The sequence below is a fragment of the Rattus rattus genome, chromosome 2, assembly GCF_011064425.1.
Source record: "Rattus rattus isolate New Zealand chromosome 2, Rrattus_CSIRO_v1, whole genome shotgun sequence".
Classification (NCBI taxonomy): Eukaryota; Metazoa; Chordata; class Mammalia; order Rodentia; family Muridae; genus Rattus; species Rattus rattus.
This window is the reverse complement of record NC_046155.1, coordinates 16,755,423-16,783,022: the sequence shown is the minus strand read 5'-3', so window position 1 is coordinate 16,783,022 and position 27,600 is coordinate 16,755,423. Positions and strand designations below refer to the sequence as shown.

At 36.0% G+C, this 27,600-nt stretch overlaps 1 protein-coding gene across 1 annotated transcript in view; it reads left to right on the top strand.

Annotated features, from left to right (window-relative positions):
* Vps13a (vacuolar protein sorting 13 homolog A) overlaps window positions 1-27,600 on the top strand; it is a 210,438-nt gene that overhangs the window by 82,597 nt on the left and 100,241 nt on the right. Inside the window, exons 25-33 of the mRNA XM_032891688.1 lie at window positions 1,602-1,756; window positions 2,122-2,278; window positions 11,300-11,379; window positions 12,535-12,594; window positions 12,791-12,944; window positions 13,674-13,790; window positions 13,872-13,975; window positions 18,857-19,024; window positions 20,877-21,181. Of these exons, the coding sequence (XP_032747579.1) occupies window positions 1,602-1,756; window positions 2,122-2,278; window positions 11,300-11,379; window positions 12,535-12,594; window positions 12,791-12,944; window positions 13,674-13,790; window positions 13,872-13,975; window positions 18,857-19,024; window positions 20,877-21,181 (1,300 nt within the window). The remainder of the gene's footprint in view (window positions 1-1,601; window positions 1,757-2,121; window positions 2,279-11,299; window positions 11,380-12,534; window positions 12,595-12,790; window positions 12,945-13,673; window positions 13,791-13,871; window positions 13,976-18,856; window positions 19,025-20,876; window positions 21,182-27,600) is intronic.

Here is a 27,600-nt window from a genome sequence, read left to right as displayed (position 1 = left end):
CTCTCCTTGACTTAGGCTACCTCTCTGCCTCCTGTCAACATTACTAATAACCCCAGAGTCCAAGTAGGGCAGCACATGTACTCACATGAATGCATGGCTGTCCTCTCGGGCATGGTCAGCCTGGCAGGGGCCATCTCTGTAAAGAATGACTTTCCCTTCCCATTAGCCATCCCCTTCCACTAGTGTGACTAAGTTGTTTCATAACTTTACAGTTTTGGATCCCAAAGTTTTACTATAAATTCTGAGGAGACTATGGCAGCCTGCTCACTTTAAAGTCCTGGTAGAGATGATGGGAAAGGCTTTCAGTAAGATATCACGCCTAATCTGCTAAAGAAAATCAGTTACCAGCAGCTAACAATAGTTTCTTCCTAAATTCTCATTAACCATTGCCTATAGGGAGAGTTTAAAGAACGTCACCACACCTCTACTGAATTTGCACATAGGCAACTGTTAATCAATTTGGTACATTTAGTTCTCAAAGAGCTTTCCTAGCTAATGTCTGAGCAAGCATTGGACCCATTCATTCACCTAAGTAATTTAGTCTTCCCTAAAGTTGTTGTTACAGTCCTCCTCTTTCCCTCCCTGGTAAAGAGGGCTGTGAATATATGGACCTCATTGGATCACGTGAACAACCACACAGTCTTGTGGTTGATTTTCCTCAGTTCACATTTTCTATCTTTACTGCTGTCTATGGTTAGTTCATTCCAGCAAGCTTGTGAACTTTGAACATCAGAAGGAAGCTTCTTTTTAGCCCACAATAAATCTACTGACAAACGGATAAGTCATGTTTGGCGCAGGTAGTATGAGAACTCCTTACATCTCTCAATTAAAAACTGTTTGGATTTTTTAAGTTGTTGATTAGTTTAATTTTTCATGTATTATTTTCAGAATATGGCTCATTACAGATAACTAAAATTATACTAAATCAAACTGTAGTTAAAGTGGTGCTTTATTAACATTTCAGGCCCTGACCTCTGTGATAATATTGCAGAGTTTTAAACTAAATTCTGTTACACTGTCCAAAAACAGTGATCATGGTAGCCTATTACTTTTAGTATTCATATTGTACACAATCACTGGTATTGTTTTCTGCTATAATCATTTCTTATCTAACTTAGAAATAGACTACTGCTTTTTTATAAAGTTGATTTTTTGAGTTGAGAGAGATAGCTCTGTGGTTAAGAGTTCATTCTGTGCTTGCGTAGGATCATAGTTCAGTGCGTAGCACCCACACTGGGGCAGCTCTCTACGGTCTCACCCTCCAGCTAAAGGGAATCCATGGCCTCTCTTCGGACTCCAGGGGTCCTTTCACTCATACGCCTGCAAACAGATACATGTGCACATAATAGGAAATGAAAATGAACCTTAAGAAATTGTTTTTAAGCTAAATATTAAATATTTATATTTTTCATACATTTTATTCTTTGCAATGTTATATTTATTTAAAAGTAATTTTTATATTCTTTTTCTAGCTTTTGTGTTCAACTTTTAATATAGACCCATAGCATTTTGATGCTTACATTTATTTGAGAAAAATTATAAAAATGTTAAGCATATGTTATTTCTTTTGTTAACTAAAACAAAATATTTCATGAATTTAGACTCAGAGGAGGAATTTTTTGATGCACCATGTAGTCCCTTGGAAGAGTATCCTCAAGTGTCATGTAGCGTTGAATCTACTCGACGGAAAAAATTACAAAAGAAAGATAGTTCAATGAATTTTGTTCAACTTAGCATGCGATTTGAAGTAGCAGAGGTAAGTTGCATAAATGTGGGCTATATGAATTGTCATTTATACTGTGTACAGTTTACTCAAATAATCTCATTGCTAATAGACACTGCCCAAGGTAAAGACTTGGTGAATGGTTTTCTTCCATGTTTTTTAAAGTTTATCTTCTTTCTAAGATTATCTTCCTTAAGAACTAGTGTTTAAGTGGTATATTATAGTCAGTTTTTCAGTACATGGTTTTTTAGTGCTGATTCTACAGTGTAAGTATGCTTTATGTGTGGGGGAATATAAAATCAATATTAAATTTAATTGTGGTATACCACGTACTGCTTGTCTGTATTTGTATATTTTCAGCACGTGTGTGACATGTAGACTTTGCCTTTCTTCTGCAGGTGTTGATTCAGTTCTATCATCTTGTGGGAGACTGTGAACTACCTGTGCTGGAAATGGGTGTTTTAGGATTGGGAACAGAAGTTGAGATTAGAAAATTTGACTTGAAAGGAAATGCCTTTTTGAAAGAATTATGGTTAAAATGTCCAGGATACTTAGGTAAGACTATTAAAATATATAAATTACTTTTATAATTTGATTACCTGCTGTAGAATTTTCTGTTCCTTAGACTTTGAATCAATATATTTATATTTTGAAAATCTTAAAAAAAAAAAGTCCAGGGCCATTACATTTAAATTTATGTTATTCTATTTTCTTTCCACAGTACATTTTTTTCTTTTTTTTTCTTTATTAACTTGAATATTTTTTATTTACATTTCGATTGTTATTCCCTTTCCCTGTTTCCGGGCCAACATCCCCCTAACCCCTCCCCATCCTACCCCCATTACCACCCTCCCCCCAAATATCACGTTCACTGGGGGTTCAGTCTTAGCAGGAACAAGGGCTTCACCTTCCACTGGTGCTCCTACTGGGCTATTCATTGCTACCTATGAGTTTGGAGCCCAGGGTCAGTCCATGTATAATTTTTGGGTAATGTCTTAGTCCCTGGAAGCTCTAGTTGGTTGGCATTGTTGTTCATATGGGGTCTCGAGCCCCTTCAAGCTCTTCCAGTTCTTTCTCTGATTCCTTCAGTGGGATTCCTGTTCTCAGTTCAGTGGTTTGCTGCTGGCATTCGCCTCTGTATTTGCTGTATTCTGGCTGTGTCTCTCAGGAGAGAGCTACATCCGGTTCCTGTCGGCCTGTACTTCTTTGTTTCATCCATCTTGTCTATTTGGGTGGCAGTATATGTATGGGCCACATGTGGGGCAGGCTCTGAATGGGTGTTCCTCCTGTGTCTGTTTTAATCTTTGCCTCCCTATTCCCTGCCAAGGGTATTCTTGTTCCCCTTTTAAAGAAGGAGTGAAGCATTCACATTTTGATCATCCATCTTGAGTTTCATGTATTCTGTGCATCTAGGGCAATTCAAGCATTTGGGCTAATAGCCACTTATCAATGAGTGCATACCATGTGTGTTTTTCTGTGATTGGGTTACCTCACTCAGGATGATATGTTCCAGATCCAACCATTTGCCTATGAATTTCATAAAGGCATTGTTTTTGATAGCTGAGTAATATTCCATTGTGTAGATGTACCACATTTTCTGTATCCATTCCTCTGTTGAAGGGCATCTGGGTTCTTTCCAGCTTCTGGCTATTATAAATAAGGCTGCTATGAACATAGCGGAGCACGTGTCTTTGTTATATGTTGGGGCATCTTTTGGGTATATGCCCAGGAGAGGTATAGCTGGGTCCTCAGGTAGTTCAATGTCCAATTTTCTGAGGAACCTCCAGACTGATTTCCAGAATGGTTGTACCAGTCTGCAATCCCACCAACAGTGGAGGAGTGTTCCTCTTTCTCCACATCCTCACCAGCATTGGCTGTCCCCTGAGTTTTTGATCTTAGTCATTCTCACTGGTGTGAGGTGAAATCTCAGGGTTGTTTTGATTTGCATTTCCCTGATGACTAAAGATGTTGAACATTTTTTAGGTGTTTCTCAGCCATTCGGCATTCCTCAGCTGTGAATTCTTTGTTTAGCTCTGAACCCCATTTTTTTAATAGGGTTATTTGTCTCCCCATGGTCTAACTTCTTGAGTTCTTTGTATATTTTGGATATAAGGCCTCTATCTGTTGTAGGATTGGTAAAGCTCTTTTCCCAATCTGTTGGTTGCCGTTTTGTCCTAACCACAGTGTCCTTTGCCTTACAGAAGAAGCTTTGCAGTTTTATGAGATCCCATTTGTCAATTCTTGATCTTAGAGCATAAGCCATTGGTGTTTTGTTCAGGAAATTTTCTCCAGTGCCCATGTGTTCAAGATGCTTCCCCACTTTTTCTTCCATTAGTTTGAGTGTATCTGGTTTGATGTGGAGGTCCTTTATCCACTTGGACTTAAGCTTTGTACAGGGTGATAAGCATGGATCAATCTGCATTCTTCTACATGTTGACCTCCAGTTGAACCAGCACCATTTGCTGAAAATGCTATCTTTTTTCCATGGCATGGTTTTGGCTCCTTTGTCAAAAATCAAGTGACTGTAGGTGTGTGGGTTCATTTCTGGATCTTCAATTCTATTCCATTGGTCTATCTGTCTGTCTCTGTACCAATACCATGCAGTTTTTATCACTATTGCTCTGTAATACTGCTTGAGTTCAGGGATAGTGATTCCCCCAGAAGTCCTTTTATTGTTGAGGATAGTTTTAGCTATCCTGGGTTTTTTGTTATTCCAGATGATTTTGCAAATTGTTCTGTCTAAGTCTCTGAAGAATTGGATTGGTATTTTGATGGGGATTGCATTGAATCTGTAGATTGCTTTTGGTAAAATGGCCATTTTTTACTATATTAATCCTGCCAATCCATGAGCATGGGAGATCTTTCAATCTTCTGAGCTCTTCTTCAATTTCTTTCTTCAGAGGCTTGAAGTTCTTATACAGATATTTTATTTGCTTGGTTAAAGTCACATCGAGGTACTTTATATTATTTGGGACTATTATGAACGGTGTCGTTTCCCTAATTTCTTTCTTGGCTTGTTTCTCTTTTGTGTAGAGGAAGGCTACTGATTTATTTGACTTAATTTTATACCCAGCCACTTTGCTGAAGTTGTTTATCAGGTTTAGTAATTCTCTTTTGGGATCACTTAAATATACTATCAGATCATCTGCAAATAGTGTTATTTTGACTTCTTCTTTTCCAATCTGTATCCCCTTGACCTCCTTTTGTTGTCTGATTGCTCTGGCTAGAACTTCAAGAACTATATTGAATAAGTAGAGAGAGAGTGGGCAGCCTTGTCTAGTCCCTGATTTTAGTGGGATTGCTTCAAGTTTCTTTCCATTTAGTTTAATGTTAGCGACTGGTTTGCTGTATATGGCTTTTACTATGTTTAGGTATGGGCCTTGAATACCTATTCTTTCCAGGACTTTTATCATGAAGGGGTGTTGAATTTTGGCAAATGCTTTTTCAGCATCTAATGAAATGATCATGTGGTTTTGTTCTTTCAGTTTGTTTATATAATGGATCACGTTGATGGCTTTCCATATATTAAACCATCCCTCCATGCCTGGGATGAAGCCTACTTGATCATGGTGGATGATTGTTTTGATGTGCTCTTGGATTCGGTTTGCCAGAATTTTATTGAGTACTTTTGCGTCGATATTCATAAGGGAAATTGGTCTGAAGTTCTCTTTCTTTGTTGGATCTTTGTGTGGTTTAGGTATAAGAGTAATTGTGGCTTTATAGAAGGAATTCAGTAGTGCTCCATCTGTTTCAATTTTGTGGAATAGTTTGGATAGTATTGGTATGAGGTCTTCTATGAAGGTCTGATAGAATTCTGCACTAAACCCATCTGGACCTGAGCTCTTTTTGGTTGGGAGACCTTTAATGACTGCTTCTATTTCGTTAGGAGTTAGGGGGTTGTTTAAATGTTTATCTGTTCCTGATTTAACTTCGGTACCTGGTATTTGTCTAGGTAATTGTCCATTTCCTGCAGATTTCAAGTTTTGTTGAATATAGGCTTTTGTAGTAGGATCTGATGATTTTTTGAATTTCCTCTGAATCTGTAGTTATGTCTCCCTTTTCATTTCTGATTTTGTTAATTTGGACACACTCTCTGTGTCCTCTCGTTATTCTGGCTAAGGGTTTATCTATCTTGTTGATTTTCTCAAAGAACCAACTTTTGGTTCTGTTGATTCTTTCTATGGTCCTTTTTGTTTCTACTTGGTTTGATTCTACTGATCAAATCTACTGAGTTTGATTATTTCCTGCCTTCTACTCCTCCTGGGTGTATTTGCTTCTTTTTGTTCTAGAGCTTTTAGGTGTGCTGTCAAGCTGGTGATATATGCTCTTTCCTGTTTCTTTCTGCAGGCACTCAGAGCTATGAGTTTTCCTCTTAGCACAGCTTTCATTGTGTCTCATTAGTTTGGGTATGTTGTACCTTCATTTTCATTAAATTCTGAGAAGTCTTTAATTTCTTTCTTTATTTCTTCCTTGACCAGGTTATCATTGAGTAGACCATTGTTCAACTTCCATGTATATGTGGGCGTTCTTCCCTTATTGTTATTGAAGACCAGCTTTAGCCCATGGTGGTCTGATAGGACGCATGGGATTATTTCTATCTTTCTGTATCTGTTGAGGCCTGTTTTTTGACCAATTATATGGTCAGTTTTGGAGAAAGTACCATGAGGTGCTGAGAAGAATGTATATCCTTTTGCTTTAGGATAGAATGTTCTATAAATATCTGTTAAGTCCATTTGTTTCATGACTTCTCTTAGTCTGTCTATGTCTCTGTTTAATTTCTGTTTCCATGACCTGTCCACTGATGAGAGTGGGGTATTGAAATCTCCTACTATTATTGTGTAAGGTGCAATTTGTGTTTTGAGCTTTAGTAAGGTTTCTTTTATGTTTGTAGGTGCCCTTGTATTTGGAGCATAGATATTTAGGATTGAGAGTTCATCTTGGTGGATTTTTCCTTTGATGAATATGAAGTGTCCTTCCTTATCTCTTTTGATGACTTTTACTTGAAAATCGATTTTATTCGATATTAGAATAGCTACTCCAGCTTGCTTTTTCCGACCATTTTCTTGGAAAGTTGTTTTCCAGCCTGTCACTCTGAGGTAGTATCTGTCTTTGTGTCTGAGGTGTGTTTCCTGTAGGCATCAGAATGCAGGGTCCTCATTGTGTATCCAGTTTGTTAATCTATGCCTTTTTATTGTGGAGTTGAGACCATTGATGTTGAGAGATATTAAGGAATAGTGATCATTACTTCCTGTTATATTCATATTTGGATGTGAGGTTATGTTTGTGTGCTTTTCTTCTTCTTGTTTTGTTGCTAAGACGATTAGTTTCTTGCTTTTTCTAGGCTGTAGCTTGCCTCATTATGTTGGGCTTTACCATTTATTATCCTTTGTAGCGCTGGATTTTAGAAAGATATTGTGAAAATTTGGTTTTGTCATGGAATGTCTTGGTTTCTCCATCTATGTTAATTGAGAGTTTTGCTGGATACAGTAACCTGGGCTGGCATTTGTGTTCTCTTAGGGTCTGTATGACATCTGTCCACGATCTTCTGGCTTTCATAGTCTCTGGCGAGAAGTCTGGTGTGATTCTGATAGGTCTGCCTTTATATGTTACTTGACCTTTTTTTCCTTACTGCTTTTAGTATTCTTTCTTCATTTTGTGCATTTGGTGTTTTGACTATTATGTGTCGGGACGAGTTTCTTTTCCGGTCCAATCTTTTTGATGTTCTGTAGGCTTCTTGTATGCTTATGGGTATCTCTTTCTTTAGGTTAGGGAAGTTTTCTTCTATGATTTTATTGAACATATTTACTGGTCCTTTGAGCTGGGAGTCTTCACTCTCTTCTATACCTATTATCCTTAGGTTTGATCTTCTCATTGAGTCCTGGATTTCCTGTATGTTTTGGACCAGTAGCTTTTTCCATTTTACATTATCTTTGACAGTTGTGTCGATGATTTCTATGGAATCTTCTGCTCCTGAGATTCTCTCTTCTATCTCTTGTATTCTGTTGGTGATGCTCGTATCTACGGCTCCTTGTCTCTTCCTTTGGTTTTCTATATCCAGGATTGTTTCCCTGTGTTCTTTCTTCATTGCTTCTATTTCCATTTTTAATTCCTTCAACTGTTTGATTGTGTTTTCCTGGAATTCTTTCAGCGATTTTTGTGATTCCGCTCTATAGGCTTCAACTTGTTTATTTATGTTTTCCTGCATTTCTCTAAGGGAGTTCTTCATATCTTTCTTGAAGTCCTCCAGCATCATGATTAAATATGATTTAAAATCTAGATCTTGATTTTCTGGCGTGTTTGGATATTCCATGTTTGTTTTGATGGGAGAATTGGGCTCCGATGATGCCATGTAGTCTTGGTTTCTGTTGATTGGGTTCCTGCGCTTGCCTCTCGCCATCAGATTATCTCTGGTGTTACTTTTTTCTGCTATTTCTGACAGTGGCTAGACTGTCCTATAGGCCTGTGTGTCAGGAGTGCTGTAGACCTGTTTTCCTGTTTTCTTTCAACCAGTTATGGGAATAGAGTGTTCTGCTTTGGGGCGTGTAGTTTTTCCTATCTACAGGTCTTCCCCTGTTCCTGTGGGCCTGTGTCCTGAGTTCACCAGGCAGGTCACTTGGAGCAGAAAAGTTGGTCTTACCTTCGGTCCTGAGGCTCAACTTTGCTTGTGGGGTGTTGCTTATGAGCTCTCCGCAAGGGTAGCATCCAGGAGGACCTGCGCCACCTTTTTCGGGAGCCCCCGTGCACCAGGGTCCCAGATGGCGTTAGGTGTTTTCCTCTGGAGTCAGAAATGTGGGCAGAGTGTAGTCTCTTCTGGCTTCCCAGGCGTGTCTGCCTCTCTGAAGATTTAGCTCTCCCTCCCACAGGATTTGCGTGCAGAGAACTGTTGATCCGGTCCCTTCAGGTCCTGGCGTTGTCTGGAGCACAGGGGACCTGCAGCTCCAGTGCCCCTATCTTCCGGTTCCCAGAGGTCATATCCCTCAGTACATTTTTATTCAAGATTTAATTATATCATTTATCCTTTCCCTTCACCTTCCAACCCCTCCCACAAATCCTCTACTCCTAAATCAATAGCACCTCTCTTTCTTTGAATATTACATATGTGTATTTACACGAGTATATTAATAAAGTTTGTTGAATCTGTTTTTGTTGCCTATATATGGCTTTAGGGCTTAATAATTTTTGTATTGAATAACCAGTTTGCGTGATCATTCCTGGGAAAGGCTAATTCTACCTCTCTCAGCACTCATTAGAAGCCTTTAGGTTTTTGTCTAGGGAACATTCCCTATTCCATATTAGCATGCCATATTAGCATGTCCATTGTTCATGCCATTGTTCTAGTCCTCTTTATGCAGCCATTTCTAGAGTTTCTCAGCAGGCTTCTTGGCCCTTACACTCTTGATGCTCACTCTTCTGTGATGTTCCCTGAGCTATAGATGCAGGAGTTTTCATGTGAATGAATCTATTGATTTCTATTTTGTGATTTTCTTCTGTTGACCTTCATTTGCTGTAAGAGAAACTTCTTTAATGAGGGGCTGTATATGCACCTAAATCTCATTATTTGGGGCTAGGAACCACAGATGAGAGTGACATTTGTCTTTCTGCATCTGGATTACTTCACTGAATAAATCTTTTCTAGGTCCTGTCTATTCACTTATTAGCTTCCCTAACTTTGTGATATGTTTGTTAAAGTTGATGAACACACTCAATTTATCACCTGAAATTCGTTATTACATTAGGTGTAAACATTTGTATTAAACTTTTTAGGTGTTTAGATAAATGTTTAAAGTTTCTGTGGTGATATCATTAGAAGCATGGCTTCACTGTGCTGAGTATCTGCAGTCCTTCCCTTGTACTACTCTGGTAACTGGCTTAAGATCATCTCCCTGCTGTCCACACTTTACCTCTGTATTGCATATCTTATTGGAATAATGCAGTGCACATCCTTTTTAAGGTTGGCTTCTTTTAGTAATCTATGTCTAAATCTCTTCTTATCTTTTCATGGCTTGACACCTAGTTACTCTTGATTACTGAATCACGCTCCCATTCCTGGACACAGTATTGGTTGTCTATCCACTAGCTTCATAAACAACATCTTAATTTCTTCTGAGTTTTGGCAGTTATGAATAAAGATGCTATAAATATCTATACACAAACTTCGGTATAGAGCTAAGCTGTACCTTTCTTTGGGTAAATACTAAGGAGCATAACACGTAGATTATATGTTAAGTATGTAGCGTTTGTAATGAACCTTCAAACTCTTCCTGGGATTATGTAATTTTTCATTTTTGCTGGTAATAAATAAAAGTGCTTGTTATATCCTTGTCACATCTTGTTAGTGTGTGGACTTGAGTCCTTCTAATAGGAATGTAATGGCAGTTTGAATTTCTCTGATTATATTTGATGTAGAAAATCCTTTCATGTGCCAATTTGTCCTAAGTTTTTTGGTGAGTGACATCTGTTAAGTTCATTGGCTCTTTTATGAATCATGTACCAAATTAATTATTTTAACCTAATTAAGTCAGAGGTGATGCATGGTATGGTTTCACAGTCTATGTTTTCCAGCCTGTGGGAACTTGAGTGTGGTGGACTGTGTCACAGTTATCTCTTGGTCTCCCAAACTTGAGTGTGGTACATTGTGTGACAGTTACCTTTTGGTCTCCCAGACTTGAGTGTGCTGGATTATTTTGATTGCAGTAACTTGAGTGTGGTGTACTGTGTCACTGTTATCACTCAGTCTCTCAAACTTGAGTTTTTAGATTGTCACAGTTCTATATTTGTATTTGTGTAATTTTATTACAATTATCTCTTAGTCACACAAACTTGATCATGATGGACTGTGTTATAGTTATGTCTTAGTCACACCAAGATCATCAAATGTAGAAGATGTTACATTTTGTTCTGTTATGCCAAAGTTATGTGTAAATGAAGCATGGATCTTCTTCAGGGTTGAAAACTGTAGTTAGTTGTGCCTAAAGTAGGAAACTGGTTCCTATTGTCTTAAGCGTTTAGGTTTGAAGGGCTATATACATATTGTTCTTTTTTCTCTGCAAGACCATGGTAATTAGTTTGTGATCCTTTAAGTCTCTAGATGCTGATTTTCAGTAGCCATAAGTAATTTGATAATGACAGTTTTAAAGGCTATACAGCTACCTCTTCCCTAGCACTTCTCATAGAATGTTTAGTTTTGAACTGAATCAGTAATATAACTAGTAATTATTTTATACTGCTAAGAATGATTTCTATCTGGTACATAAAAAAATTAACATTTTTTGGGTCCATCTCAACAACTAGTGTTTTTAGAGATACTGTTTTCTTTCAAGGCATCGTCATGACTCAATACTAGAATTCTTCATGCCCTAAAAATTACTTTGGTTCTTTAATAGCTTACTTATTTTTGTTATAGGCTTGAGACTTTAGTGTTAAAGTACAAAGGAAGAGTACATTGTATGGAGAATGACTTTTTTGAGTTTAAAAAACAAAGAAGGGACCTTATTGAGAATATTCTAGTGAAATAATTTTCAATCATAATTACTAGTTTATTTTCCCACCAAAAATTAATTTTTAAATTATTTTTAGATGAACACAAGAAACCAGTTTATTTGATCACGACTCTGGATAACACAATGGAAGATTTATTAACATTGGAATTCATGAGGGTAAGTAGTTGTGATCTCACCTGATAGGCAGGTAGATGTGCTATTGAAATTCAAAGTTTAGTGTGCTTAATCCATACTCTTAACATACCTTGTCACTTCCTTAAGTGTCTTTTTTTGTTTTGTCAGTATTGTCATGTTGTTTTGATTTACAAATACTTCATAGAGCAATGTAAGTTCCCTGTGTTCCAAGAAAAAGATGACCTCTAGATTGACTTTTTCCACCAGAGTATTGAAACAAGAAATGTCTACAGTTGATACAATGTCTTACTGTATGTGTCACAAAAGGACGGATTCACTTCATTTCTACCACTGTCTAGTTACCTGCTTTTTAAGTATCATTTCATTTTTGTTGGTTCATCATATCTTTTAAAAATTTTGTGAATTTTAATATTTTAAAAAAGGGGGCTGGAGTGGTTACTTGAAAGATGGCTCAAGGGTTAAGAGCACTGACTGCTCTTCCAGAGGTCCTGAGTTCAATTTCCCAACAACCACATGGTGGCTCACAATCATGTGTAATGAGATCTGGTGCCCCCTTCTGGTATTTCTGAAGATAGCGACAGTGTACTAATATATAAATAAATAATATTTTTTAAAAAATTTATGGATCTCCTTTATGTGCTGTGGTCTATTGATGAATTCTTCTTTATTTTGACCCTCTGGTGCTTTAATAATTATTTTGTAATAAGAATTTTGCCAAGAGAATTTTATGTACTTAAGACCATTTTTGCTTCCATGTTTAGTGGAGATTTCTTTAAATTTTTGTTAAGTTTGTGTCAGGTTTTAGAATACACAAAATCTAAAGAAAATTAATAAAGCAACTGTTTTATATGCTCATTAAATGAATTCCTATTCAAAAATAATAAATTGTGCCTTTTTCAATATTATCAGTCTGCAGGCTATGATACACACACACACATCTACACACACACAGATCTATACACACACACACACACATACACATCTACACACACACAGATCTACACACACACACACACACACCCCTATATCACTAAGTATATAACATAATATTCACTGTCACTTATGATTAATTTATGTGTAGTGTTCAAATCTTGAGAATTTTGCACCTATCAAGCAATTGTATGTATAAAATACCTTTCTAACATGTTCTAATTGATACATTTTCTTTTTGGATAGGTTGAAAAAAATGCACCAAATTTGAATAGTACCTATAACAATGTTTTACAACTTATTAAGGTATGACTATATAATTATTAGATACCATATTCCTGTGCCTAGATGTCTTACCAAGTTATTTTATAATTGGAATCATAAGATCCTTGAAGTTAAGTATTTTAAATCATGCGGTTTATACCACAAAACGCATGGTATTTTAAAAACCATCAAGTCAAATTTTTATTGATTTAGTTCTAAAGTTGATTTTGTTCCATAGGTGAATTTTTCCTCTTTGGATATTCATTTACACACTGAAGCACTTCTGAATACAATGAATTATCTTAATAATATTCTCCCGGAATTAGGGGAAACGTCTGCCTCAGTGTCTGCTGCAGAGCCTGAAGACAAAGGAGATATCATTAAAAAACTTGGTATATTTCTTTTAAATTTAAGTTGTTTTTGTCTCCAAATGAAACAGTAATTATAAGTTCTGGTATTGCTTTTAATTAGATAATAACTTAATACTGATTAATTATATGTCAGGTTAATTTTAGAAAACAACAATAAAGGAAACTGATTATTGCTCAAGAAAAGGTGTTTATTCTGTAAAAGATTTGAGAATTAGATATTTAAAGTAAATATTTGATGTAGTTTAAAGTATGTATATGATATTTTAGATTTGAAAACTGTAATTGGCAGCATTCGAGTATTATCATGGTTTCTTTTTAATCGTAGTGCAGATTAAGATTTAAAATGCTCTAAAGTCCAAATGTTCTTGCATATACTGGTGATGCTCCAAAAGCCTTGTTGTTCTGAGCATTTGACACTTTGCATTGAAGACACTCCATCTGTTATCATTTAGGATAATGAACGCCGGTGCTTTCCATAATGCCAGTGTCTCAAAGGGTCAGTTATTGGCATGGTTTCTCAGTTACCAAGGAGTGGTCACCTCTTAGACCATTCCTTGGCCTGCTTGTTTTCTATTCATTAGATAATTGTTTTCTCTAGAGTTTTCAGTTCAGTAGTGAATCATTTATTTTTGCTTATAGTTGAATTGTAAATCTGATTACTCAAGGTGATATTTTATCTGCCTTCTAAGTGTAGTGTGCTAATTACTAAACCTTTCCTTGTGTTGTTACAACGTGATTTTTGTTTTGTAGCTTTAAAGCTACCCACGAATGAAGATATTATTACCTTGCAGCTTTTGGCAGAGTTATCTTGTTTACGGATTTTTATTCAGGATCAGAAACAAAACATTTCTGAAATTAAGATTGAAGGTAATAACATCTCATAAAAATATATTTAATATTAACAAATTGAAGAAGACAGAACAATTATTCATTGTTTTATTTCCTTAGGGCTTGATTCTGAGATGATTATGAAGCCTTTAGTCACCGAAATAAATGCAAAACTAAGGAATATAATTGTGTTAGATTCTGATAAAATGGCTGTCTACAAAAAGGTGAGATTTTTGTTTTTATTGAATACTAATACATCGTTAAATATTTAATGTTCATATTAATTAAATAGTAATTGTCCCATATTACCAATGTGTCTTATGCATAATGGGATTTAGATTCAGGCACAATGATTTATTAGCTTTGATACTTAATATTTGAATGATCTTTTAGTTATGTAATTTAAAATTCTAGTTATAAAATTAAAATTATAGTTTTCCCAAGTAAATAATGTTCTTGTAACAAAGAGGCTTTTGGAGTGGTTTGGGGAGGAGTGTTGCTAATAATTTTTCTCACTTCAAAATAAATGTTCTATTCTTTAAATATTCTAAACTGCCTATTTTATATCATGGTATTAGGAGGTGTGAACTGTTTCAAGTGTATTTTCAAGGATGCTCACTAGTATACATAGCTATTAAAATAAGATAATCCTTTGAAACCAATGTCGATGGCTAATTATTTTGTTAGTAATTCTTGAATAATTAGGACTTTATGTGGAATGATGTGTTCAAAGAAGTGGTGACAAATACTAAAGTGTGAGATCAGAGGAACCTGAATCAGTGCTCATTGAGTCAGGATGTGAGCACTTAGACAAGAGAGAAAATTCTTTTCATGGCTGGACCTAGTCTGTTATCAGTATTATTATTCATTTATTCTTTATGTGTCTGAGAGTTTTGTTTGCATGTATATGTGTGTGTATATATATGTACGTGTATATGCTAGTATATACACATACATACGTACATACATACATACATATATACATCCTGCATACACATATCAACAGTGTCTTATTATATATAATGGGGTTTGTACTGCATACATATCTTGTGCCCACCGAAGAGGGCAATGAATCCCCTGGAACTAGCGTTACAAACAGTTGTGAGTCACCATGTGGTTGCTGGAAACTGAGCTCAAGTCCTCTGGAAGAGCAGTAAGTGCTCTTAAGTTATGTCATCATTACCGATAAAATCACCAACTGGAGTTTTATGTGAAACAAAAATATACTTGTTTATATATGTGTATACACATACTTATATATACTACATATATATTATTAAGAGTAATTTAGCAGGAGTCTCAACATGTATGACTTACAGAAACAAGGAAAAAGAAACTTTTCAAAGTCTTTCATTTCTATCATTTTTACTTTAAGTTTTATGGTAATTATAGGACAGTGAAGAATAGATCATGCGTTTTAATTTTTCTAGAAAGTGATGCTCACAGAAATTAAATTATCTATTAAAAATATACAGATAGTACCAGAAATGAGTTATAGCCCAGAAATGAATTATGCTAATTTTCTTCTGTAATTTTATAAAATATGTACAAGATTAAATTACAAGATAAAACAGGCACAGATTGGAATGTTTCTTTCTCCTGCTTTCTTTCTCCAGTGTTTATTTTCTTTTAATGTTCCTTGGATTCCAATGTAGGTAGTTTTTTAAATGAACTACTCCATTGAGTCACCAAAGAAGTAGAAATTCTTTTGCACTGTATTAAGTTTTGTTATCATTTTGTGTTAGACATATTACTATTGTCCTTTGTGGGTTTGGGTTTTATTGATAAACTCATTATTGTTACAGATTTTAACTTTCAGACCAAGTCATTGTGTACTAGAACAACATTCTCCATTTACATGTGAATTGTTGAATAGTTCTCTAGTTATTGGTAAAGACAAAAACACTTCTGATATTACTACCTGAAATTGTACTAAAAGAAAACAGCTTGATGTTAGTTTATAAATTCTTTTTTATATAAAGGATATCTTGGAAATTACGAGGTGTTTGTTTTTTTTTTAAAGATTTATTTATTTAATGTATATGAGTACACTGTTGCTGTCTTCACACACATAAGAGGAGGCACTGAATGGTTGTAAACCACCGTGTGGGTATTGAGAATTGAACTCAGGACCTCTGGAAGAACAGCCAGTGCTCTCTTAACTGCTGAGCCATCGCTCCAACCTCTAGAAATTATGAGTTTTAAGTGCTTATTTATTCTGGGTAACAACTACAAATGTTTGTGGGTTTGTTTGTTTTCTTTGTTTGTATGTGTGTTTCTAGCAAAGAATGTATATGGTAAGCTTAGGATTGATTTTTAGGTTTTTTTTTTCTGTATTATAAATTACTACTACCACCTATTGATTGTAATAATAAGTTATTAATCCACTCTGAGTTCCCTGCAGGTACAGGCATGGCTCTACACCTGCCCAAAAGCTCTGGATTCACGAATGAAAGACACACACATACATCCTTCATATTTAATAGCCTTAACTAGCTCAATGGCTAGTCACTTCCAAACCTCTTTGCAGCTATCATACTCTCTCCTCTGTTATTTCTGAATTAATACTTGCTAAAGGTATATTTTATTTCTGCTACCCCATATCCAATTGGAGGAGTAGCTCTTTGGGCCATTTTCCCCTATTCTTACATGTTGGTGGGCTCCTAGTCTGATCTACTTTTTCCCATCATGGGGATTCTTCTCCTTCTTCGTCCCTTCTTCAGGAAATCTAAAGGTTTCTCCTCTGTTTCCCTGTCCAGCCATTAGCTGTTGGCAACTTTATTTCCCAATTAGAGCCAACTGGGGCAGGCTTCCTTTAGCCTAAGTACAAGACACTGCAAAGAGGTTTTTTTGGGGTATCGCACTTAGCATGAATACACAGGGTGCTACTAGTTTTTGATTTAAATAATTATCATAAATTCCGTTTACCTCTGAATATTATTCTTTAGCTTCAAGGCTACAAAAATTGAGGCACATACAGGTTTATTATTGAGGTCACTCAGCTAGTAGAGTTTCATCTACCAGCCTGGATGTTAGTCCCAGGTATTCTGGGTCTTTATTGTCTGGGTCTTGTTCTAGTTAACTTTTTCTGTCACCATGGGAGCCAAAGTTGAAACTCAAGCAGGAAACTTGGAAGCAGGACAACCATGATAAACAAGACAGTTAGCAGTGTTTCTAGTGATCTAACTCAGTAGGCTCTAGGGATCCAAGTAAGTCACAATAACAAGAAAAATAACTAATATACCTCCTATCTACCAATCTCAATACTGAAAACCAAGTTTGCATGCATCAGGAATATAGGACAACAACCTACAATATTAAGGAAAGAGCCAAACAAGTAAAAAGACAACTTTCTATGAGTAGAGGTGAGGTCAAAATGTTAGCACAGAGCAGAATCACAGCAATGTAGCCTCCACTGTAGGCAGGATAGACAGCAGCAGGAGAGTAAAGCCGTGGTGAAGTCCTTAGACTGGGCATGGTGGGGCACCTTTAACTCCAGCAATCTGGAAGCAGAGCTGGCAGATCTTTCTAAGTTTAGAGCCAGTGTGTTCTAAGCAGGTGCCAGACCAGCCAGGGCTACACAAAGGAAAGAGAATGCTGTTACTCGGCTGGCTTTCTGATTCTTTACCTAACCCATAGTTATGGTCTTTCCTCAGTTAGTTGATTTCCCACCCCCTACAGACAAACTGAAATCTGAGCCTCACAAATGTCCAAGGTGTCTTTCTCCCATTCCCCACTCCCTCTCTCATCGCCCAACCGATGCTTTGGGCCTTTTAAAATAATTCATTTATTTTTATATATATGGATATTTTGTCATCTGTCTGTGTGTCTTTTTGGTGTACTGTGTTTGTGTCTGGTGTCCATGGAGGCCAGAAGATGTTGTTGGATCCTTTGGAACTGGAGATACAAGTGGTTTTGAGCTACAATGTGGGTGCTGCAAATTGAACCCCAGTCCTTTAGAAGAGTGGTCGGTTCTGGTAACCCCTGAGCTATCTCGCCAGCCCAGTGTTACGGGTCTTGAGTTGGGTGGATAGAAGTGTTTTCACTTTTTCAGGACCTTTTCCAAGAAAAACCCTAATTTAATTTCCCTTAGTTTTTCCTTATGCATTCCCAACAGGGGCCAACAAAGTCCCTGTCGTAGAGGAGAGTACTATGTTTTAGTTTCCTGGGGACTTTGTGTCCCACATTGGTGTTCCTCAACCTTTATGCTTGAGCTGAATTGTTCTTAATTAACTCGCATGCTGTTTGCCATCCCTTCCTCTTGGAATCTTATAATATTCTCTCCTGATTTTTCTAAGATGAGAGCATACTTTGTTGTCTTGTTATTTCATATTTTTAATAGTGTTGAGAAAATTATAATAATTCTCTTTTAGGTTTGAAATGGTCTTCAGTCTAGCTTTGTGCATCACATCCAAAGCCTGGCTTCCTTTCTTGTGTTTTGTCCTTCTACCTGCCAAAATTGCTCACACTTTGTTTCCTTAGGAACGGTTGTTCTGTGTTTGGTTTTCCTGGTGCTTTTCAACCCTCTGTTCTTGCATTTAGAATTTAACAGTCAAGAAAACTGTAAACTTGATACTTTGTTCCAAATTTTAAAAAACATAGTTTCTTGTTTCTTACGATTTTAACTGGTAATGTGGAGTTGGAAATTATAAGCCATCACAGGCAATTTTTTAAATAAAACAATTCTTACCCAGCCAGTGAAGAATGGGAAGTTTAAATCTGAGATATTCCAAAGATAAATAATGACCTACAGGTCTCAGACCTAGAGGAATGAGACAGTGAGTGCTGGGAATTTGTGCCTGTGGTATATCTCAGCTTTGAAAGTTATCTAAAGATGTTTCTGTGATGACTGCAGTGCAAGGTGAAAATCCAAGAGGGATAAGGATCTCTTCTCCTCCATAAAAACACAAGACAACAACAGAAAGCATGTTAGGTTACAAATTCTAATAAAGCATTTGGAACTGTTGTCTCATTTGTACTTTCTCAAATTCCTGGCAGATTTTCCAAATAGTAGAATATTTTATTATTATTTTGCTTTGTTTCATTTGGTCTTGGGGTACATTACTGCAAATATTGACAGTAACATTTGGGGTTCTTCTCTTAAGGCTGTCTATATCACTGGAAAAGAAGTTTTCAGCTTCAAAATGATTTCTTACATGGATGCAACTGCTGGCTATGCATACACAGATATGAGTGTGGTTGATGCTCGGGTTTATTTAACTGTTGGTTGCATTGAAGTAGTGTTCGTCACAAAATTCCTATATTCTATATTGGTAAGTATTTTAATAATTATTTTCTTCTAGAAGGAAATTGCTATGTTTAAACATAGATGAAGACCTATCTTAAAATGGGTATGATTTATAATTTTAGGTTATGTACATAAACACACATGTGTGCACATAAAGCATGTTTACACTTTTGTATGTGTGTGTGTGTGTGTGTATTATAATTTTTTAAAGATATGTCCCTAAGATATGTCACTTGCTGGTCTAGAACTTAGAGAATAGACCAGGCTGACCTGGAACTTACAGAAACCAAATGGCCTTTGCCTCCCAAGTGCTGAAAATTAATGTATGTTTCATTATATCTGGCCTAATAATAATATATTACAAATTAAAACTAAAGTAAAGAATATCCCTTCATCTTTGCTTTTCCCTTGTACAAAAATACTTCATAAAAAAGTCTATAGGATCTTCAGTTTAAAACATCACATTTGGTTAAAATAAGTCCAACACAAAATTGAGATCAAGATAGGAATATTTGTACAAATACATATATGTACTTATTTAAAATAATTTGTTACATACCTTAACAACCAAAATGTTTAGTACTTTTTTAAAATTGTTTTTGTATTTAGTACTTTTATATAATATTTTGACAAATATTGTAGTTAATTGGTTAACATACTAATGTATCATATACTATATAAAAGTAAGCATATACATACATATATTTATAAATAATATGGTATACTTTAATTGAACCTACTGTTTAAGTCGTAAATGTAAGCCTTTGCATTTTCTGCCTTCCACTTCAAAAACTATATTCCAAATTTACATAAAATCATCATTAGGAAATTATATTTTAGATTCAAGATTATTCCATTTTATAGATATAAACTTTGACAAATAAAATTGAATCTTGAAATGTTTTTTTCCATAGAACTTCTGAGTTCTTTAGTTCTGCTTTTCATAAGTTTTTTCCATTGTACACTTGCTGCCAGATACTTAATTTTCCTAGTATACCGATTTCTATTCCCTTTGTTGTTGTTATTGTCGTTGTGTTTGTGTATGTTTATATTTGTGTTTTTGTGTCCTCCTCAGTTGCTCTCTACCTTATACACTAGAGCAGAGTCTCATTCAGCTTTCTGATTTGCCTACTCTGTCTGTGCATCCCCTCCATACTCTTACTTATTGCCTGGCTTTAACCTCCGTCCCTCACCAGCATTAGTGTTCAGTTGTTTTCTTGATTTTAGCCTTTCCAACTGGGTAAAGATGGTGTAATTCGTGTTGTCCTAGTTGATAAGGGCATTGAACACTGTAAGCTCTCTTTAGCTGTTTTTATGTGTTGTTTTGAGACCTTTTGTTTAGAGATGTATCTCATGGATCTCCTGAGTCATTGATTGTGTGGTTTTTGTCTTGACGACATTTTTTAATTCTTTATATACTCTCTACAGTAATCCTGTTGCTTGTTTCCTTTTGTGTACAAGTTTTAGTTCTGTGAGGTCTCAGTTGTCAGTTTTTGGCCTTCCTTCAGGAATGCCCTGGAGACTGAGTTTGGGCATTTACCTGATAGCAGACGCTTCTACACATTGAACCATTGAACCAGTCCTGAGAGTTCTTAAGTACTTCATAGATCTTTAAATCTAACCTACAAACACGAGTGGGCTGTTACACGTGATTAGGTCTTAGAGAAAGTACACAAAGAAATAATACTACTGAACATTCAAATAGCCCTTTTGGCATTTATCTTGTGACTAGATTTTTATTTTATACCTATATTTTCTGTCCTTATTTTTGCTTTATGAAGGTAGAATTACAGTTAATATATTTATAATTTTAATGTTTTATTAAATGTAATATAATTAATAATATTAAATGTAACATAATTGTATTATTTTTATAGGCATTTATAAATAATTTTCAAGCAGTTAAAAATGCCTTGGCTGAAGCAACTGTTCAAGCAGCAGGGATGGCTGCTGATGGTGTAAAAGAGCTGGCCCGAAAGAGTTCTAGGTTTGCACTGGATGTTAACATCAAGGCTCCGGTGGTGCTCATTCCACAGTCTCCAGTGTCTCGGAATGTTTTTGTTGCTGATTTTGGATTAATTACAATAAAAAATATATTTGTTACCGTAACAGAGACCCAGAGTAATATTCCACCTGTAATTGATTTGATAACAATAAAGTTGAGTAAAATGAGACTATACAGGTAAGCTTTTCATAATATATTTGTGTTAAAGAAAATGATCTTTTTCTTAATTCTTAGACTAAAGGACTTGATACCTTTAGAATTCTCTTTATAGTGTGATTTTAGTTTACTGTAACTGTACTGTGATTTTTGTTTTTGAAGATGTCTTCTAGCTAGATCAATTATAGCTTTTTAAAAAACAACCTAGAAATACTTGAAAACCGTTCCTTAGATAATGAAGAAAATATTTATGATGTTTTCTCTTTTATTTCTTATTTTTGTTACATCCTTTTGCTGATCAGAATCAACCAAAGCACATTAATTTTATGACCCCAAAACTTCTGTTTTTTTAATCTTATTTTTTCTTTCATTATGTTATATGCACCATTTTTTCTTTATCTAAATTTCTTTAATTGGAAGCTGAAATGTTTATTTTTCAATGTAAGTCAAGCTTCCATAAATGTAGTTCCTCCCAGCTTCCTTTGTCCCTCTAAATTCTCGTGAAGTTCTACTGGTTTTGTGCTGTAATTCATAGGAAAGCAATTGTAAACTGAGTAAAGTTACAGGATTATCCCCAACCCCAACCCCAACCCCAACCCCAACCCCAGTGATTTTTCAACCATTTTGGAAGAATGTGTTTCAAGAAGGAATGTGAATCTGGTTCATCTCATTAATCTGGGATGAGGGGAATGCATATGTCAATTAAATATTTAAGCATTCTTTCACGTATTAATGTACAAATGGGTAGGATCAAGTATAGTGTAGATAGATAGATAGATAGTGTCTACTGGATTGTTGAGGTACATATAATGTGCTGAAATGGTCATGGCAAAGTAGTCAAATGGATACAGAAATGAGGGATAGGGACATAATTTAGTAACGGACTAACTTACATAAGAATTACAGTTAACATACTTCTTTGTAGATAAAGAAACTTACCAGTTTCAGGAAGTTTAAAAGTAAACTTCATGGTAACTTACTGTTAAGTGGATGTGGGGGTTAGAGTAAAGGAGATATGGAAATTCTCTTTAGGTATAATACTCAGAATTTATTTTTTGATAATGCATTTCAGTGAGAAAAGACAACAAAACCAAAAACAGTACACTGGCAATACTGGTTTATGTAAGTGACAGAATAACTTAGAAATAAATAAATGGAGAGCTCAAAACACCTAGACAATTGATTGTATATTCAGGATATTAAAAGAAAACTCTTTTAAAAAATCTTAGATATGAATGGATAGTCCTTGAAGTTGTTGGAATGAGTAGTATTTAATAAAAACATTTGAGCCTGAAGCATGTAAGAAAGAATGATGAGGAATGCAGATCTGGCATCAATGGGAGGAGAGGCTCTTGGGTCTTGTGGAGGCTCAATGCTCCAGCATAGGGCAATGGCAGTGAGGTGGGAGTGGTAGTGTGGGTGGGTGGGAGGAGCACTTTCCTAAAGGCAGGGGGATGGGGGATAGGATGGGGGCTTATAGAGGGGAAACTGGGAAGGAAGGGGGAACAACATTTGAAATGCAAAGAAATAAAATAACCAATAAAAAAAGAAAAATTTACATAATTTAGATTATATATTGTGTGAGGCTCTCTTTTTTTGACTTAAAGCTATTTTGTTAGATAATTTTTGTTTCAAATGAAAGATTTTTTTGTGTCCTATTACATTATACACTTAAAAAAAATCACTTGGTTTCAGTCTTTGCTATTCACTTATGGGATTATTTTAAGTGTGTGTCATAGTTGTTGACTTTGTACTCGCCATGCCATATGTCTCTAGGCAGTTTTTAGAGGTCAAGTCATGTAAGACTTTTTCTATTCATATGCATAAATGAATCCCAGAAATTAAAGTACAATAGAATGAAAAAATTTACTTAAGAAGAACCCCCAGAAGTGAAGCAGGACAAGGCCAGTAAGATGGCCTAGCAAGTAAAGGCTCTTGGCTGCAAGCCTGAAGACTTGACCAGGTACCTTCATAGTGGATGAAGAGAACCAGCTGTCATCCTTTGACCTTAACAAGGACTTGTGTCCTATTCCTCATAAGCAATCAAACAAATAAGAAAAAGTAATTTAGGAGCTGGGGAAATAGCTCAGCCATTAAGAGCACTAACTGCTCTTCTATAGGTTCTGAGTTCAATTCTCAGCAATCAAATGGTGGCTCACAACCATCTGTAAGTGGATCTGATGCCCTCTTCTAGTGTTCATGAAGACAGAACACTCATTTACATAAAATACATACAAAAATAAATATTTAAAAAAGAAAATCCAATCTAAAATATTTTTATTGGATATATTTCTTTATTTACATTTCAAATGTTATTCCCTTTCCCAGTTTCCTGTCCATAAGCCCCCATCCCCTCCCCCTCCCCATAATGGTGTATCCCCCAATTAACCCCCCTTACCACCAACACAACCCTGACGTTCTGTTGCATTGGGGGTCCCTGCACTGGGAGGGTCCAACCTTGGCAGGACCAAGGGCTTCCCCATCCCCTGGTGCCCCAACAAGGCTATTCTCTGCTATATATGCAGTTGGAACCCTGGTCAGTCCACGTATATATTGTCTTTGGGTAGTGGTTTAGTTCCTGAAACCTCTGGTTTGTTGGGACTGTTGCTCTTATGGGGTTGCAAGCCCCCTCAGCTATTTCAATCCTTCCTCTAATTCCCCCAAAGGGGGTCCAATTCTCAGTTAAGGGATTTGCTGTTAACATTCATCTCTGTATTTGACATGCTCTGGTTGTGTCTCAGGAGAGACCTATATACGGTTTCTGTCAGCATGTACTTCTTAGTTTCATCAATCTTATCTAGATTTTTGTGGCTGTAGAGATATAGGCCACATGTGGGATAGACTTTGAATGGCCGTTCCTTCCATCTCTGCTCTAAACTTTGCCTCCCTAACCTCTCCTATAAATATTTTTGTTCCCCCTTTTAAGAAGGAATGGAAGCATCCACATTTGGGTCATCCTTCCTGAGCTTCCTGTGGTCTGTGGATTGCATCTTGGGTAATTCGAGCTTTTGGGCTAATATCCACTTATCAATGAGTGCATACCATGTGTGTTTTTATGTGATTGGGTTACTACAACTCAGGATGATATTTTCTACTTCATTCCATTTGCCTTTGAATTTCATGAAGTCATTATTTTTGATTGGTGAGTATTACTCCATTGTATACATGTACCAAATTTTTTTAATCCATTCCTCTGTTGAAGGGCATCTGGGTTCTTTCCAGCTTCTGGCTATTATAAATAAAGCTGCTATGAAATAGTGGAGCGTCCTTGTTATATGTTGGAGCATCTTTTGAGTATATGCCCCGGAGAGGTATAGCTGGGTCCTTAGGTAGTGGAATGTCAAATTTTCTGAGGAACCTCCAGACTAATATCCAGAGTGGTTGTACCAGTTTGCAATCCCATCAACCATGGAGGAGTGTTCCTCTTTCTCCACATCCTCACCAGCATTTGTTGTCACCTGAGTTTCTTAATCTTAGCCATTCTGACTGCTGTGAGGTGAAATCTCAGGGTTGTTTTGATTTGCATTTCCCTGATGACTAAGCATGTTGTACATTTCTTTAGGTGCTTCTCGGCTATTTGATATTCTTCAGCTGAGAATGTTTTGTTTAGCTCTGTACCCCATTTTTAATAGGGTTATTTGGCTCTTTGTAGTCTAACATCTAAATATCATATTTTAGATATTAGCCCTCTATCAGATGTATGATTGGTAAAGATCTTTTCCCGGTCTGTTGGTTGTCTTTTTTATCCTAATGACAGTATCCTTTCTTTGCCTTACAGAAGCTTTGCAGTTTTATGAGATGCCATTTGTCGATTCTTGATCTTAGAGCATAAGCCATTGATGTTCTGTTCAGGAAATTTTCCCTTGTGCCCATGTGTTCGAGGCTCTTCCCCATTTCATCTTCTATTAGTTTTAGTGTTTCTGGTTTTATGTGGAGGTCCTTGATCCACTTGGATTTAGAGCTTTGTACAGGGTAATAATATGGATTGATTTGCATTATTGTACATGCTGACCTCCTGTTGAACCAGCACCATTTGTTGAAAATGCTATCTTTCTTCCATTAGGTGGTTTTAGCTCCTTTGTCAAAGATCAAGTGACCGTAGGTGTGTGGGTTCATTTCTGGGTCTTCAATTCTATTCCACTGATCTATCTGCCTGTTTTTGTACCAATACCATACAGTTCTTATGAATATTGCTCTGTAATACTGCTTGATGTCAGGGATGGTGATTACCTCTGAAGTTCTTTTATTGTTGATAATAGTTATTGCTATCCTGTGTTTTTTGTTATTCCAAATGAATTTGCAAATTGCTCTTTCTATCTCTATAAAGAATTGAGTTGGCATTCTCATTGGGATTGCATTGAATCTATAGATATGTAACAAAATGTCCATTTTTACTATATTAATTCTGCCAATCCATGAGCATGGGAAATCTTTCAATCTTCTGAGATCTTCTTCATTTTATTTCTTCAGAGACTTGGAGTTCTTGTCAAACAGGTCTTTCACTTGCTTGGTTAAACTCACACTAAGATAATTTATATTATTTGGGACTATTGTGAAGGGTTTCATTTCCCTAATTTCTTTCTCGGCTTGTTTCTCTTTTGTGTAGAGGAAGGCTACTGATTTATTTGAGTTAATTTTATACCCAGCCACTTTGCTGAAGTTGTTTATCAGCTTTAGTAGTTCTCTGGTGGAACTTTTGGGGTCACTTAAGTATACTGTCATATCATCTGCAAATAGTGATATTTTGACTTCTTCCTTTCCAATTCATATCCCTTTGACTTACTTTTGTTGTCTGAGTGCTCTGGCTAGGACTTTGAGTACTATATTGAATAAGTAGGGAGAGAGTAGGCAGCCTTGTCTAGTCCCTGAGTTTAGTAGGATTTCTTCAAATTTCTCTCCATTTAGTTTGATGTTAGCTACTGGTTTGCTGTACATTGCTTTTACTATGTTTAGGTATGGGTCTTGAATTCCTGATCTTTCCAGGACATTTATCATGAAGGGGTGTTGAATTACATCAAATGCTTCCTCAGCATCTAATGAAATGATCATGTGGTTTTTACCTTTGAGTTTGTTTATATAGTGGATACGTTGATGGTTTTCCGTATATTGAACCATCCCTGCATCCCTGGGATGAAGCCTACTTGATCATGATGGATGATCGTTTTGATGTGTTCTTGGATTTGGTTTGCAAGAATTTTATTGAGTATTTTTGTGTTGATATTCATAAGGGATATTGGTCTTAAGTTCTCTTTCTTTGTTGGGTCTCTGTGGTTTAGGTATAAGAGTAATGGTGGCTTCATAGAAAGAATTTGGTAGTGCTCAGTCTGTTTCTCTTTTGTGGAATAGTTTGAACAGTATTGGTATAAAGTCTTCTATGAAGGTCTCATAGAATTCTACACTAAACCCATTTGGTTCTGGGCTCTTTCTGGTTGGGAGACTTTTAATACTGCTTCTATTTCTATAGGAGTTATGGAGTTGTTTAGATGGTTTATCTGTTCCAAATTTAACCTTTTACCTGGTAGGTGTATAGAAAAGTGTCCATTTCCTCCAGATTTTTCAATGCTGTTGAATATAGGCTTTTGTAGTAGGATCTGAGGATTTTTTTAAATTCTGTTGTTATGTCTCCCTTTTCATTTCTGATTTTGTTAATTTGGACACACTCTCTGTGTTCCCTGGTTAGTCTGGCTAAGGGTTTATCTATCTTGTTGATTTTCTCAAAGAACCAACTTCTGGTTTTGTTGATTCTTTCTATGGTCCTTTCTGTTTCTACTTGGTTGATTTCATCCCTGAGTTTGATTATTTCTTGTCTCCTCTTCGGTGTATTTGTCTCTTTTTGTTCTAGAGCTTCTACGTGTGCTGTCAAGCTGCTGACTTATTCTCTCTCCTGTTTTCTTTTGGAGGCACTCAGAGCTATGGGTTTTCCTCTTTGCACTACTTTCATTGTGTCCCATAAGTTTGGGTATATTGTATCTTCATTTCCATTAAATTCTAAGAAGTCTTTTATTTCTTTATTTTTTTTTTCCTTGACGAATTTGTCATTGAGTAGAATGTGGTTCAACTTCCCGTATATGTGGGCTTTCTGTCATTATTGTTGTTATTCAAGACCAGCCTTAGTCCATTGTGATCTCAGAATGCATAGGTTTATTTCTATCTTCCTGTATCTGTTGATGCCTGTTTTGTGGTCAATTATATGGTCAGTTTTGAAGAAGTTAGCATGAAGTGCTGAGATGAAGGTATATCCTTTTGTTTTAGGATGGAATGTTCTGTAAATATCTATTAAATCCATTTGGTTCATAACTTCTGTTACTTTCTCTATATGTGTGTTTAATTTATGTTTCCATGATCTGTCCATTGATGAGAGTGGGGTGTTGAAATCTCCTACTATTATTGTGTGAGGTACAATGTGTGATTTGAGCTTTAGTAAGGATTCTTTTATGAAT